Consider the following 15,599-nt stretch of genomic DNA (forward strand, 5'->3'; position numbering starts at 1 on the left):
TGGCCCTCCCCCCAATCCCTTCCCTAGGCGAGTCACTCAACCGGGCTGTGCCTCAGTTTCCCCAGCTGTTAAGTGGGGCTACCTCTGCCTCTTGTGCAAGGCGTTTTGCAGGCAGGAGCACCCGCATGTGCAGGAAGGCTCCCAGGAGGAACGGCACCGCAGGCTTGCTAGCTATTAGGGCAGGCGTCTGGCCGGGATCCATCTCTCATGCCTTGGTCTCTGCGACTTGTCTCCATGGTGACTCAGCACCATTTGGGAAGCTGCGGAGCAGCTCCTCTCCCATCGGGGCCCTAGGCTGGCCCCTTGGCAGTGATGTAGGGACAGCCTAGGTGGATGCAGGACTGCAGGGCAAGGGGGTGGCTGAGCAAGCAGAGCAAAGAGACCGTGAGCCCCAACACTGCGCAGAAGGAGGTTCAAACCCACCAAGGGGGTTGTGCAGGCAGGGAGGTTACCTACTGGCATCCCAGTATACCAGTACCACTCCTTGCGGCTGCCCAGTGCCCTATGAGCCTTTTCCTATTTTCTAGCTCAGCTTGTGGCACTGTGAAAGCCATGTCGGCCAGACCAGAGAAAGGCCGCGCTGGTCCCAAATAGGAGCATGCGTTGCACCAGGAACACACATTGCACGGGGGGAATTTAAGGTGGGTGTTGGGAAGTCCTAACCATGAGGGTGGGTCAGGCCTGGACCCGGTTCCAGAGCAAGGGGGTGGCATCTCCACTCTGGGTTCGGAGAAGGGTGCACAGACACTTGGCTGGGGCACTTTGGATGGGGAAGATCCTGCCTTGCATAGGGGCTGGCCTAGGTTTCCCAGCCCTCTCTGGGAGTCTATGGGAGCATCCACACAGGCAGCAGGACCCCAAAGACCCTGGAGGTATAATCACACCTGCTGATGACTCTCCCTGAGCAGATCTGCCGATCTGAACGTGCACTCGTTTCTCTTGGCACCTTGCAAATAGTCAGGGGGACCAGGACATAATCACTGTGAAGCTCTGAACCTTGATAGCTGCAAACCTCGAGCCCTATAGCAGGGAGCAAAGGGAAGCTACTGGCTGTCCCAGCTTTCCAGCAATCACCAAGATGAGCCGTGGAACGGCAGCAGCAAGAGGCATCATTGAGGGAGGGTGGGGAATGCTACAGAGATGTTACACCAGGGGCATTTGGTCCATCTGGGTGCAGTGCCAGGGACATACAAGGAGGGGAGAAGGGATCGTAGCTAAAGGGCCCGGGGAAGCTGACTCTCCCTTCTTCTGAAGCTCCATCGAACAATGCGATCCCCCCCGCAGCTTTGAGCGGCCAGTCCGAGGCATCGGCCACCTCCTGCGTTATTGATGGCAATAATATCTTTGCTGCCATGTGCTTGCAGGCACCGGGGGCCTCATTAATGAACTAAATGGAGAAATTAATGATGGGAGGCAAATAGAGGGCTAGGGCGGGGGCACTCACCATGTCACGGCACTGCCCAGGATGCTGTGCGAGTCTGTGGGGGGGGGGCTGCCTAACACCCCCACAAAGCCGCTGATCTCGGGAGCGGGGATGCTCTGGTCCGGGGAGCTGGCGTGGGTTCTGGCAATGGGGCACGGGCAGGGCAGTCTTTTGCAGCGGGCAGATGGGCAATGGGCAGAGCCCACCGCCGCGGCCTTGTTTTCTAGGGACAGGTGCAAGGAGACTGGGATGGAAGTGCAGAGACCAGGGTTGGCCTCCCTTTGCTGGGCTGTGTCGCCTGAGTTGGAAAAGTTTGAAACTGGCAGATCCCAGGAAGAATCCCCGACCGCGGTCAGAGAGAGAGTCGTGACAAGGGCTCAGGCCAGCTGTGCTCAGGGCTGAGCTGAGCTCATGGGGGGGGGGGGGGGGGGGGGGGGGGGGGATGCAGAATAGCCATGTCCAGCCTCTTCCAAGTGTTGGGGTAACCGGCGTGTCCCTGGCACAGCTCGCGCTGCCAGCTCTCAGCACCACGGAAAAACGGGCTCTGGGGCAGTGTCTTCCAGTCCCAGGACTCACTATCTTCCACTGTGGGTAGCCCAGGAGACAGGCAAATCCAGCCTGATTCCTGCCCTGCAATCCTACGTATGGCACACTTGTGGCAACGCTGCGGCTCACACGAAATCCACTGCAGACTCCAGGGCTCCACCCCAGATCATTTCCCTCCATGCACAGACAAATCTAGAGGCTCCAAACCCCGCGACATCCAGCCAGGCTCTTGCAGGAAACACTGCATCACGTGGCTGTCTCCCTGCCAAGCACCAGTGGATGCTCCTGAATGCTTGAAAGGGAGCAAGAAAACATTTAAAAAGCAAAAGCCCCATCCCTGGTGTCTAAACAACTCTGCTTCACGTAGTCTGGGCAGAACAGCAGTGAAAGCCTTCTGCCAGGCATCTTAGAAGAGCTCCTCTGTGCTGCAACGTGCATAAGGTGCTCTGTGGGCAGATTGAAACCCAAGATCCCTGGCTGCAGGGCCTGGGCGCGGTGCAATCTCCATCGCCGGTAGCAGAAGAGGCAGAGCTCCGGAGAAAAGCAGGGACCGCACCAGGCTGTTGGCCAGCCCTGAAGAGAAAGGAAAGGCAGGATTTCCACCCAGCCAACAGGTGCATCTTCTTGCTTCCAACCGCAAGGAAATGCCGCATCTGGCACCTGCCCTGATACAAAGCTGCTCGCAGCAAATGAGACATCCCAAAATACCTTCCAGGAAACTCGTCTCCTGGAAAAGCATGCATCTGCAGGGGATTCTGTGTGCGTGGGAGGCCTGAGTGGGAGTAGCGATTGCTTTTGAGCTCCTCTGTCTGTTCCATGCGCGCAGAGACAGCTCAGGAGATGCTCCAAGCCTTGATCTGCCTGTGTCTGCGTCTCCAGCGGAGCTGTAATGCCCTAGATTGCACCGGTGGGTGGATTCTCTTCCCTAGCTGTGTGGCTTCTCTTTCACAGCTGAAGAAACCCTTCCCCAGGAGGTCTGAGAGCCAAACCCACGTTGCTGCTGCTCCAGCCAGCTCTGTATAGGACCACTGCAAAATAAATCAGTCCTCACCGCCCAGCCGGGCACTGACTGTTGGACGAGAATAGCCTCAAAGTGCTCTTCATACACAACCGTTCTCCAGTCTTTATAGGAAGAGAGTCGAGGAGCTAAAAGGCAGATGCATTTAACCTCTTTTGTGCCCTGGAGAGCATGTGCCCACTGAACACGGTGTGCCCCTGAGTCAGGCTAAGGTGCCAGAGGACACAAGGATTTACTAACATGGTCGGTGTCATGACAAAAGCACGGTGTGCAAAGTCCGTTGCAGTTTGGTGTGTCTGTGCATGATGGAGAATAGCGTGCTCATCCTCAGGTCTCCAAGCAGGTAAGTGTGACAATCCCCATCGTACTGCTAAAGTGAAGGGAGATGAAGGGACTTGTCCAAGGGGATCCTGCAGGTCAGTGGCAGAGCCAGGACTGGGCTGCAGGGCTCCTGGGTCCTGGTTCACTGCTGTCTGCCAGGCCACAGTGCAAGATGGGCCTTAAGAGTGAGTGCACCCACAGCTGACAAAGGTTGTGGGCTGTATCCTGCACCTGACACCTATGTTTAGGCCTCTGGTCATGTCTGGAGTGTCTACACCATCCCTGATCCCCTTAGCCCTGCACAGCTGTCTCTCCCGGCCTGGTACAGACCCCCTCACCCATCCTTCATTGAGCCGATTGGGACCCCTACAGCCAACTTGGGGCCAAAAATAAAACTTTTATGGCTAAAACACTCTGTGTATCTGAAGCACCCCTGTCCCTCCCAACAAAGGGAATGCAGCTCCTCAATACTAGCACCAGAGCAGTTGTTCCCTCCGCAGCAGCCTCCACCAGAGAAACCGATGACAACTTTGCTGGTTGCTTAATATACATCACTAAAAATAACATCCCCGTATTAGAGCGTGGGCATCTCCAGCTTTGAAAAGCAACTTCCCGGCCTTGGATGGGGGTGTAGGCGGCTACCAGAGACGACGGTCCTGTGACGGTGCTCATTTCCACCGGCACCACTCCGAAACCAGAGGAAGCCCTTGGTGTCCCACAAGCCTCATCTTTGTCCCTTGGAGATGCTCAGTGCTGAGTTTGCTGTCGGGTGCCGCACGTGTCGGGGAAGCGCAGAGACAGAGGGGTGAAGAGGTCTCCTCCTGTTCTCTGTAGTGTCAAGGATAATAATGAAAACACAGGCAGGGCCCCTTCGTGCCTGCACGTGGCTTTATCTTCATCAGCTCTCCTGAAAGCTGAGTCAGGCTTGCTCCCAGGGGGGTTGCAGCTGCATGGAGGTTGGCTTGCTACGGGCTGCTTCACCTCTTGAAGCAGTGGAAGGGCACACCGCGTAGTCAGGGGGCTGACGCGTGGTTGGAAAGCCCCGGGGTTGTGCTTCTCAGGCTACCGGTTTTGCTGTGCCTTGAACGCGGTGCCCGTTTCCAGAAAGCAGCAGCAACATTTAAAAGCATTTGCTAAGCTACGCCTGGCGGCTGCTTCCACCCATGGATACAGGCTGGATGCTGTTGGCTCGGGGAGCATCAGCCTATAGCTGGGGGGATCCCTGCAGTTTTCAGGGGCTGGGTCACTATTTTACACCCATGTGCTGCTCTTACTAAACACTCCTGCTCTGATTGGCATGAACGAGGGGACCTGGAAAGCCGGAGAGCAGCCCCAAGGTTTGATAGGGAGATGCAGGGTTGCCCACAGCACTCCCTGGGAGACAGGAGGGTCTGGGGGACCAGGCACCAACTTTGAATTGGGAAGAGGCTTTGAAATCCCTGCAGTGCCATAGGCCTCCTGCATGACCTTGGCTAAAGCACTTGGCTCTCCGTGCCTCGGTTTCCCATCTGTAAAGGAGGCATAATAGCCCTGCTCTCCCTGGCAGGGGAGGTGTGAGAGAAACTCTGCTGCACCCCATAAAGGGCTCAGAGACGGCGGTGGCAGGCAGTGTGAGAGATCTCTGTAACCCTCATTATGAAAGATGCAGTATTAGTTGGTTTACCTGGTTAACTCTGTGCCACTTGTTACCAGCCTCAGGGGCTGGGAGCAGGGCACAGGCAATTAATTTGTGCACGAAGCAGTGTGCCACTGAAGTCCAGAGCGCTTGCATTTTGGGGCCCTTGCAGAGCCCATGGGTCTGGCTTTCCTCTCGGACGTGTCCCTGAGGAGCTGAACCACAGACCACATCAGTGCTGGGACTCTGGGAAAGGCAGCTGTTGTTTCCAAAGTGCCTGGGCTGTAAGCGCTGCTCTGACAGCCTTAGCCTGGTAAGAGCAGGTGACAGCCAGAGCTGCTGGGCCCAGGCGGGGTATTGCAGAGGCCAAGGGCAGAGCCAGTGCAGCAGCCTGCTGCAAGTAAGGGGAATTTAAGACCATGCAGAGCCTAAAAGCAATGCACAGGTGAGCATCTAGCAAAGGTGAGCTCTGCCAGGGCAGTGACGGGGCTGCAGAAGTGCCTTTGACAAGGGCTCCTTGCCCAGCCCTGCTTTCCCCCCACCCCATTCCCTGACTTCAGCCCTTACAGCTCTCATCTTCAGTTTTTGGTCGCAGTCCTCAGCCAGCGTTCAACCCCAGCCTCCCGCGGGGTGACACTGAACCCGTGATGTCAGCCAGTGGGGTGCCTCCCCCCTGTCCCACCCCTCGAGCATGCAGCTTTAGGCAGACCCCAGCATAGCTTTTGGAGACGGCTATCCGTGCTCAGTATGTAGGGCCCAATTCCTCTCCCAGCCCCTGCGGGAGTGAAGGCAGACTCCGGATGGTCCCCCTGGCTGTCTCGCTGCCGGTGCTGCTCCCCTGCCAGCCCCAGGTCTGGACGTCAGGGTTGTTGGGCGGGGGGAAGGGGTGACACGATGCTGCCAGCCTCTGCAGAGCTCTGATGCTATCCGGGGTGACCTCATCGGACGATGTATGGACCCCAGCTCTGTCCCCGGCGGTGTTTATGCACAGAGGCATGCTGTTGACAGAGGTCTTTAATCCCCTTTCTGTGTGCCGGAGACTGGGCTGGGACAATAGCCGCCCGCGGCCTGCTGCTGGCACTGCACTTTACTTCATTACCGAAGCCCTTTTACCTCTGACTGGATGCCCAGCTGCTGACGGGGTATTATTACTGTAAGGCTGGGGGACTGCTGGGGGTTCGTGAGGCCGGCCGCGATGCTGGCTGGATGAGGGGGAGCGCCCGGCTGGGATTCGGGGGTGCTGCCCATGCTGGGAAAAGGCCTCTGAGTGTGTCCCCACTTCCACGCTTTGGCTTGGGGCAGGCGGGTGAATCGGCCTCTGTGACCTGATGCATCCCTTGCAGGGGAGCTCCCATGGGAGCAGACTGAGATGCACCTGCCCCAGCTCCTCCAGCTGGCTGCATGGATGCTGGAAAACCCCAGGGGCTCTATGTGCTCTTCCAGCAGAGGCTCGTTCCCCTTCCCCTGGATTCCTCCTGCCCTGCCCTGGAAGCCAGATGGGCTGTGCAGAGCTGCTGCATGTTCAGATGAGAGCGAAAGCAGCGATGACTCAGGGCTGGCACTGAGGTGGGAGTGCCCGTTCTCTCTGCCACGTCCTGCTCCCCTCGCCGCACGCCCAGTCGCCACCTTAGAGCTGTGACAAGGAACCTAGTGCGGTCCTGGAGGCACGAGGGGGGAGCAGGAAGACGAGCCAGGCTGAATGCAAACCACATTTGCAGAGGAGAGCCCTGCATTGCAACCTCTGCAGAGAGCTGCATCCAAAAGAATATCAAAGGAGCCAAGTCGAGCACTCCAAAGCGAGGAAGCCATTTGCGGATGGTCTTCTCATCCTTCAGCGGGCTTCCTTGTGCATAGGCATACAGCAGGCTTGAATGATGTAACCAGAGGCACCTTCCTCCATGGTCCTTTGCCTTATCCTGTGCAGTGAATGGTGCAGGGTTGCATGGGCATGGGAGAGCATGGTCTGTGGGACCCCGTACTACATGCCTCACCACGGTTGGGTGAGCTGGGAGTGCAGACAGAGCGGTGTCCTGCTTAAGGTATGCTGGAGAGCTCTATGTCTGCCACTGAAGTCCTCTCGGTGGCTGGGCATGTCCCTTAAAGCACAGAGTTTGCAGCTGGCCAATGGCGGTGCATTCATTGCTCCTCCCTTGGTGCGCAGCATTAGGCACCTGGAACCCGGCCTGAAGCACCAGCTGCTCCCAGTTGCCCTCAGTGTCCATCGTGGCTGTGCTTTGGAACCGTGCGATGAGCTATGTGCTGCTAAGGACTCCATAGGGAATTGAAACCTGGGGCTTTCCAGCAGGCCTTCGGCCTCGAGGCACGTCAGTGGCTATGAGTGCTAAGGTGCTGCAGCCAGGAATGCTAGGGAAACACCCCAGAGAGGTGCACGCCATGTGCAGTAAAGGCCATAGGCCTCTCTCTGAATGAAGCGAATACAAAGAAATGTTGAGTAAGCCCCAGCCCCTGACAGAGGCAGGAGTCCCAGGGAGCACAACTAGATGGTCGTGTAGGGGAGGCCTGCAGCGTGGGTCATCAACCCCAGCCCTGATCCACGTGGGCCAGGGGGCCACATGAAGGTGGCTTTCATCCTGGGGGATGCTAATTGTGAACACATGGCTTTGCAAGCCAGGTGTGTAATGTGGGCCTCAGACCTCACAGCTCATGTGTGGCCAACATCAGTTACTGGTGCAGGCAGTGGAGGGACGATCATTTGTCCAGGGTCCCATCCCATTGGCACGGCTGTTCTTGGCCTTCCAGCTCACCTGCCAGGTGTTTTGTGATGAGGATCCATGCGTGTGGATCTCAAAGGCCGACAGGAATGGTAAGTGGTTCTGAGTCTGACGTGTCGCAGGTGAAGGAGGTCATGAGAGCAACCTGTTTGTCCTTCCTCGGCATGGACATGCAGAGCAGAACATCCGTCCGTGCCAGCTGTACACACCTCACTTCTGTTGCTGCACCTGCACGGGAGGACTGCCCTGCGGGTGAGCCCTCTGGAGGCACGGACAGGTTGGAGCAATGCTGCAATGTGCTCACATTGGCCATCCTGGAGCCGATGCCCTTAGCGCCTCACCTCTGCAGGGGCATCTCCTTCACAACATTACAGGGCCTGCAGATGGTTGCAGCAGCTTTGCGGTGTTTCCCGGAGCCCAGTAAGCAGTTCTGTGCATGGCTCTGTGTTGTGTTATGGGCATACAAGGGGCTCCACACAACAGCTGGCAAGTCATTTTTCTAGCACAGGCGAAGCCTGTGTGCCTGGTTCGGGAAAGCTTGCTACTTTATGGTTTTGGGCGTGAGAACCAACTGGACAGAATGGGGGGAAAAAATAGCTGGTTGCAAGAATTGGACCTCGATGTGTGGTGACCTCTGTCAGTGCTGAGCAATGTATAGCAAACCTCTGTGACAGGCGAATCATGCTGGATGTGGCGGCTTGAAGGGCTGTTCTGAAGAAACGGGGATTATCCTCAAACTGCAAGGCTGACACTCAGTGTCTCACTGACGTGGCTCTATGGCATCCTCATCAATACAGATATAACTCCAAGACAGGAAACTGGGTTTTCCCCCTGTAAATTCCCTGCTTCCTAACCCTCTGTTATCACCCATATCAAAGTGGTGTTAGATGTAGCCCTGTCCTACCTACCCAAGGCAGATTGAATGTTAGCTCTCGCTCGTGAGAAGAGCTCTGAACTGCCGTGGTCCTTTTATGTCTCGGGGGGAGGCGAAGGGGCAAGAGGAAAAGGGGGTTTTATTTATTTTATAATGCACTTTTCTTTTGGTTTTGGCAAGGATTGCAGTTGGCCATGTGCAGGGAACAAGCGCTAAAGGTTGGAGGCAAGTTTGAACTGTACGTCAAAAGGTGTCGGTGGTTAGGACATTAGCACCTGTTAGCTCGCTGGAGGACCCTAGTGCTTCCCCTACACTAGGAGAAAAGGTGGTGGGTGGGTTTTTAATGGCATTGTCAAACACACTTCCAAGCTGCAGGCTGTAGTTAGACGCAGTTCATTTCCTTGTATAGACGCAGTTCAGTCCCTTTAAAAACAGTGAGGGGAAAGGCCTAAGTTACCGTGTCATCAGCTGATAAGAATATCGGAATTAAATTGGGCGCCAAGGGGATCTCAAGTGACGTTAGCCAGTTCATTTTCTTTTAAAGAACCCCTTTTTTAAGACCTAACATGAGTGATAGTACTTCTTAAACACCATGTAATGAAACAGTGCTAGCTGGGGCTTATTGCAAGCTCTTCCGTGAAACGGAGTGAGGGTAGGACTGTCACCTTGCACGGGCCAAAAGCAGGTAAAATTTCCTGCACTGCAGGTGGTGTAATAAAGTACTAAGACTAGCCACAGGGGCAGTGATGGTGGTCCTGATTGGCACTGGGAGGACTGCTGACACCATCCTCCTTCAGGTAGCCTACTAAGAGCAACACAAGAGCTGTATTTGTGGCAGTGGGTTGGGAGGATTTTCTTGCACTCATCCTCATACCTGTGGAGGGTGAGTGCTGCTTGAGCATCGGCGCTGATTTTGGAGGTGGTTTCAGCTCTCAGCAAGCATGTCTTCGACCTACAGGCCTTGCAGTCTTTGTTGAAGTTGACAGGGATGCTAGCCACCCTCCCTTGGGTTGCAGTGGACAAAATAATGAAGGACCTCCAATGGTGGAAGGTGGCTGGAAATCGCTGCTGCAGCGGGAGGCTGCGTAAGGGCCTGGTCATGCAGACAGGGATTTCTGTGCAAACGTGAGGGCTGGGGATATGGTTTGGCTGTAGCTGTATGTGTCAGACATAGAGGGAAATAGTCGCTAGGCAGCCAGAGGGTATCCCTAAGAGGACGCAGAGGCAGAGCTCCTTATGCCAGAGGCCTGGCTGAAAGGCAGACTGGGGGGTGCTGCAATCAAGGCAGCCGCCTGCTGTGTGTTGCTGCTGTGTTCAGGGAAACGGGCTGTTGAGGCCACGGTCTGTTAACACGCAGGATTGCGTCCAAGTAATGCCTGGCTCATGTCATCAGTGTCTCTTAACAACCGCAGCCTGGCAAGGTCCCGAATCCTGGCTGACCGCCCCCGTCACGGGGCACTGGTGTGTTAGCCGCTGCACGGGCTTTCTGGCTGCAGGATGCTGAGGACCGCCAGGCTCCAGGCGTGCCGGGCTGAGCTTGTTCACCCACCGCTTCACGTCAGGCTCCACCACTGACCCCTCCGGCTTCAATAGGTCTGGGAAGGGAAGGGAAGTCCCCAGGACAGCTGGGGCAGGGCTGGAGCTGTGTGTTGGTTGCTAGGAGCTGCTGGCGTGTTTACCCTGGCTCTGCCTGCGCCTGCTGTGAAGGCAGCTCACCTGCAGAGAGGTGGACGGAGCCCTCCCCAGGCACGCTTGCTTTTGGGGAGTGGAGGTGCTGGAGAGGAGACCAGAAGAGCCAAGAGCCTTAGTCAGTGTGCAAAGGGGGCGCCTGAGGTCTCAAACCATCCCCTTGCTGCTGCACTTCTCCAAGCTTTTCATCACAGCCCGCTCAACCCACGTTGCTTGGGGAATGTGGGTGAACGCTGCGGGAGGGGTGGAGCAGGCCGGCGTCATGGGGGTTTTGGCACGCAAGGATTTGATTTGAACTGGAGAGCGTGCGAGCCAGGTCCCTGTGTTGGAGCATCCCTAGACCGCGGGAGAGGCTCACGCTGGATCTGCAGCCAGACTTCTCTGCCTGGGCCCAGCTCTCTCATGCCGTGACCATCCCATCCGTTCTGCCTCTCACCCCACCCGGGGCATAAGGCAGAGGTCGGTTGTCACCATCCAAGCCTGTCTCTTTAATGCACTGGAGTTTGTGTCATTTGCTGCCTGTGTTGCTGTGAAGGGCCTGTCTTCCTTCAGCCTCGAGGCTGTTGGGAAGGCTGTTGCCTAGCACGCTCACAGCCTGGCCCAGGTGAGTCCCCCTTCCCTCCCCCCAGCGCTGTTTGCACAGGTGAGGGAGCTCCAGGATCTCACCAGGATCTCTGTTCTGTCTGACTGCTCCGCTCTGGACGTCCAGCACCAGGTATGTATCCACAGCAGGTCTACCACCTTCCCAAGCCTGGGATAGACACTGGAAGTCTCTCTGGCATCTGTGAGGCTACAACATACAGGGGCTTCACAATTCTCTCAGTGACTTGGGGAATAGTGAGAGGATCTGGGGAGGAGGGAGAGGGATGGGAGAGAAAGAGGCCTTAAAAGGCAGGCAAGGATGCTTCCTGGCCTCTGCAGCCTGGTTACTGGGGTCATTCCATACTTAAATTGGAGATTCACTTAGTCCTCACCACCTTTCTCTTCACCCGCAGTCTCAAATGTTGGCATCAAGGTTGCATTGGCTCGCACACTAATGGTGTCTGAGAGCGCTGTTCTTGGTTCCAGATGCACCCTTCGAGCAGGCCTGGAGAATCTCTGTTAACTTGGCAGATGTTCTCTAAAGCAAGGCAGTCCCAGACACTGGTGCTGCCCGTGTGCTAGCGGCACAGAGGTGTGGCAAAGGAGACGTGCTGCTAGCTCGCCAGGCGGCGTGGCCCTGGGCTACTGGGTGAGTCCCACGCGGTTCAGCAGTAACGATGGGACAGTGCATCTGTCCCATTTCCCGCGACAAGCACTGCAGCGTCAGGCATTCCCTTTCCCCAGCACCTCACCCTGCTTGCTCTCACAAAGCCTTGCTAAAGGTTACTTTGGAGGGGAATAAAAAAGTAGATTTAATTCTTTTGTTGGAGGCGTCGCTCTAGCACAACCACTAAGATGGGAGCAGCAGGTTGTAGCGGGGGCCACCCACCTAGGCATGATCAGAGCCCCGGGGGAAATCACTTAGACACACAAAGGTGCTCTGAAAACAGTCGCTGGACACAGGTTACCTGGTGTGCATGCAGCAAAACTCTCGTGAAACGCCCTCAGCTTGGAAGGCCCTTGCTGTAGGAAGGCCATAACGCGAAAAATCAGCCGCCGTTCAGAACTGCTGAGTAACCGACGCCCTGGAAACCACAGCCTGCAATGGAGACGACAGCGTAAAATATCGAGGTGCTGTCAGGCCATTAATCTCCCGTCCTCTGCGCATCCCCTGCATGAGGAAGAGACTGAAATAAAATGCTAGTCTGAGCATGCATTGTGTACTCTTCCGCGTGGGTGTTACTGACTCGGAGAAGTTAAATGAGAAAACCTGTTAGGCCGTTAAGTCCGTCCTCTCGCCATTGCAGGCTCGGCTGTGCGTTCCTGCACGCAGCAGCATGCACGGAGTGTGGCGCGGGTTGGAGCATGGCAGTCACACGGATGTCTGTGCACGCGTCCATGGGCCGGAGAGCAAGGGACTTAAGTGCTGCGGGAAACTCCTTGCTTGCCCCTGGGTTTTGATATTCAGATCCTATGTCATTTGTGCCTACACCTGCCCAGTAAGTCCTACAGGAGACTGAAGGTGGTGGCGAGAATCACAGCAAAGTCTGTTTCTTTTATCTTGCTGGGAATTAGCTCCTGAGATATTTTGATCTTCCCCAGTCCCTGGAGATGGCCATGGCGGCATGGCACCCAGGTAGAGCATGCAGGTGACTGACTGCTTCATGTCAAGCTCAGGGGGTGGCATATATGTGACGCAGGTTTTACAGGTGCTGTCAGTGGGCTGGTATGGGGGGGAAGGCGCACGGCCCCATCGGAAAGGGGCAGCAAGTGCTCCTCACTGCTATACTCTGACTGATGTGCTGGCCTGGCTGGTTTTGAGCTGGGCAGTCAGGTTTGCACATGCGAGCCAGCTTGAAGATGGTGTTCGGATGAAGGTGTCACCTGTCTGGTTCTCAGAGAGGACTTTGACAGGGCCTGCTCTTTCCCAGTAGGGCAGCGGTTCCCAAACTCTGGGTCGCGCCCCCAAATGGGGTCACATCAGCGGATGACCCCAGCACTCTTTCCTGCCCAGGGTAGAGGGTCGGACTTGATGATCTGCTCAGGTCCCTTCCGACCCTACCAACTATGAAACTATGGGGTCACGGGGTTGGGGGTGAAGGGCCATGCTGAGGAAATGGGGCCGTAAATGGGGTCATGCTGCAGACAAGGTTGGGAAGCACTGCCATCGGGGGTGCCTTGGGGGGTGCACACGCTGCCCTGAACTGGGGTCACGGTTTGTAGGAAGAGTGCAAGGAAGTTGCATGCTGCCACCACTGCCCGTCTCTCCCTTCCATCAGGCCCAAGTCCTGCAACGTCCTCGTGTCCCGTTTGTTTTGGGACCTTGCTCCCAAAACCACCGTCCTGGCCCGTTCTGTGCTCAGGTGGGAGACTGCGATGGACTCATGTGTGGAGTGGGAGCATATTACCTGCAACTCTTTGGACGGCCTGTGCTGCTAAGGTCTGGTGGAAGGATGCTCTCAGTGCCGGGTCCTTGGTGGGTCAATCGAAACACCCTCCATGGACCTGTTAGACCTGCTGCCCTTCTGGATTAGGCCCAGCACTCATCCTTCAGGGCCAAGGAGGTCCCATTGGTTTCTTCTTTCCCGTGCTTGTTCCATGCTTTTTCCCTCAGTTCCTCTATCTTGTTAACAGCTAAGTTATAAAATCCCACCCTTCCGTCTCTTCTCCGCACGCCGCCACCACCCCGGAGCTAGTGCATTATTGCAGCTTGTCGCGTTTCCCGTGTTCCTGGGAGCCTTTTGACTCGCTGCACAGATGCAGCCCCCACGGGACGTTAAATTTCAGTTCTTCTTGACAAAAGCTAATGCCGTCTAGGGGTAGAGGATTGCCGTGTACATCTAGAAGGTGTGATAGTGCAAGAGCCTTTTCGTGGATATAGGACGCCTTCCAGAATCGGAGTTATTTCTAAAGTATCAATGTCACAGCACAGCACGCAGTCATGTTTTGGGGCTTTTCATCATTTACTCTTTTGCTGTTTTAGGTCGTTTTTGCCTTCTCGTTGAACTGCATTCGGGAGTATGGAAACGGTGTGAATTTGGCAGGGGCTCGGTGACCGTCGACAGGTGCCAGACAGTCAAATTATCCAGCCCGGTTGGAAATGCCTGTCCAGGTACGTCAGACGCTGGTGGTGAGCCGATGCTGGTTGTAAGCCCTGGTTGTAGCCGTGACGGTCCAGAAATGGCGCGAGAGGCAAGGATTTCTTTGGGCCATCTCTGGACGGGGCCCTCCGCGTCACCGGGATAACGTTGGACGACGCAGGACGCTCGTCCTCGGGTCTCGCCACCCGGGACAGGCCTCTTAATGCCTGCCTTGCGTTGTGATGTTATCCCAAGGACGCAACTGTCCCGAGCAAAGCGGCTCCTTGCCTCTGTGCAGCAATACAGGCAGAGCGGGGGGCGAGATGAAAGCCCGCAGGACTTTCTGCCCTCATTTCCCTTTCCCCCCAGCTCCAGCCGTGTTGGGTTTTTCAATGGAAATCTCAGCGCTGGGGTCAGGGCAGCGCTTGCCACTAGGTGAAGGGTATTTGTGCCCGAAAGCTTGCAATGAAAGGGGTTTTTTTTATTATTTTTTGCAAAAAAGCTTGTTGGTGCCATGCAAGAAATCAGCTGTAGCACTGAGCCCCGATGAGCAGGTGCACAGGGCTCCTCTCCCCCGCGGCCAGGGGGTGCCCCGCGGAGGGGCCGGGCCCCGGGGCAGCCGCCAGGGGGCGCTAGCTGCTGGCAGGGGCAGGCGCGGCCGGCTCTAGGGCCCGGGCCCGGCCGCCGCCGCCTCCTGGCCGGGCCCGGCCCAGTCCCTCCCCTGTCCCCGCCCCGCCGCGGGTTGCATCAGGCACGTGCGCGCTCCCGCCCGCCCGTCGGTCCGTCCGTCCTTCCCGCACCCGGCGCGCGGCCCCGGGCCGGGGGGTGGGGAGCGGAGCGCGCTCCCGCGGCAGTCGCGTGGTCCCCGCGCGGCTCCATCTTGCAGCCGAGCCGGAGCCGGAGCGGGATCGGGGCCGGGGGCAGCCGCAGCCGGAGCCCCTCAATGGCCGCGGAGGTGGAGGCGCTGCTGCTGCCCGGCGGCGCCTTGCTGCTCCCGCCGCCCCCGGAGGAGCCGCAGCCGGAGCGGGAGAGAGAGCGGGGCGGGCCGGCCGACACGGAGCCCCCCCCCGCCGCCGCCGCCGCAGCAGCAGCCGCCCCGCCGGGCGAGGAGCCGGCCGCCGCCACCCGCCGCGACTTCATCGAGGCGCCGCCGCCCAAGGTGAACCCCTGGACCAAGCACGCCCCGGCCGTCGTCAACGGGCAGTCCCCGCCAGGTGGGTGCCGGGCCCCGGGGGGGGGGGGGGAGGGAGGAGGCTTCCCGGGTGTGTCCCGCGGGCCCCGGGGAAGGGGACACTCGACGTGTCATGCGGGCACGGCGCGGCCTGGGTGAGCCACGAGGGCGGAGCGCGGCCGGGCCATGCGGGAGCCGCCTCCCGGCCGGGGCTTCCGCCGCGCGGGTCGCAGCGTTCCGCCCGGGGCCCGAGCGTTCCGCCCGTGTCCCAACGTTCCGCCCGTGTCCCAACGTTCCATCCGGGCCCGAGCGTTCCGGCCCGGTCCCAGCGTTCCATCCGACCCCCGAGCGTTCCGGCCCGGTCCCAGCGTTCCATCCGACCCCCGAGCGTTCCGGCCCGGTCCCAGCGTTCCAGCCCCGGGGCCCCGACGTCCCAGGCCGCAGGCTGGATCGGGGCCCGGCGCTGGCTCGCCCCGCGTGTGCGCCGCGGCCTCCCTTCCCCTCCTCCCTTCCCAGAATGCCGCCGCCGCGAAGGCAACGTGGTTTCT

At 57.9% G+C, this 15,599-nt stretch overlaps 1 protein-coding gene and 1 long non-coding RNA gene across 4 annotated transcripts in view; both read left to right on the forward strand.

The window, feature by feature from the left end:
• The first annotated feature begins 10,123 nt into the window (after positions 1–10,123).
• LOC109280275 (uncharacterized) lies at positions 10,124–12,014 on the forward strand. Its single transcript, XR_002086522.2, has 2 exons — positions 10,124–10,933; positions 11,214–12,014. It is a non-coding gene; the product is annotated as an uncharacterized LOC109280275 (long non-coding RNA).
• Positions 12,015–13,891: 1,877 nt separating this feature from the next.
• LARP1 (La ribonucleoprotein 1, translational regulator) overlaps positions 13,892–15,599 on the forward strand; it is a 46,721-nt gene continuing 45,013 nt past the window's right edge. For 2 of the 3 annotated variants that reach the window (XM_059712932.1, XM_059712933.1), the window contains exon 1: positions 14,623–15,094. In XM_059712932.1, coding sequence (XP_059568915.1) covers positions 14,824–15,094 — 271 coding nt within the window. In that variant the 5' untranslated portion in view covers positions 14,623–14,823. Of the gene's footprint in view, positions 13,913–14,622; positions 15,095–15,599 lie in introns of those variants that run through there. The other variant, XM_059712935.1, reaches the window with a different exon arrangement.

This window comes from Alligator mississippiensis, chromosome 9 (genome assembly GCF_030867095.1).
Source record: "Alligator mississippiensis isolate rAllMis1 chromosome 9, rAllMis1, whole genome shotgun sequence".
NCBI lineage: Eukaryota > Metazoa > Chordata > Crocodylia > Alligatoridae > Alligator > Alligator mississippiensis.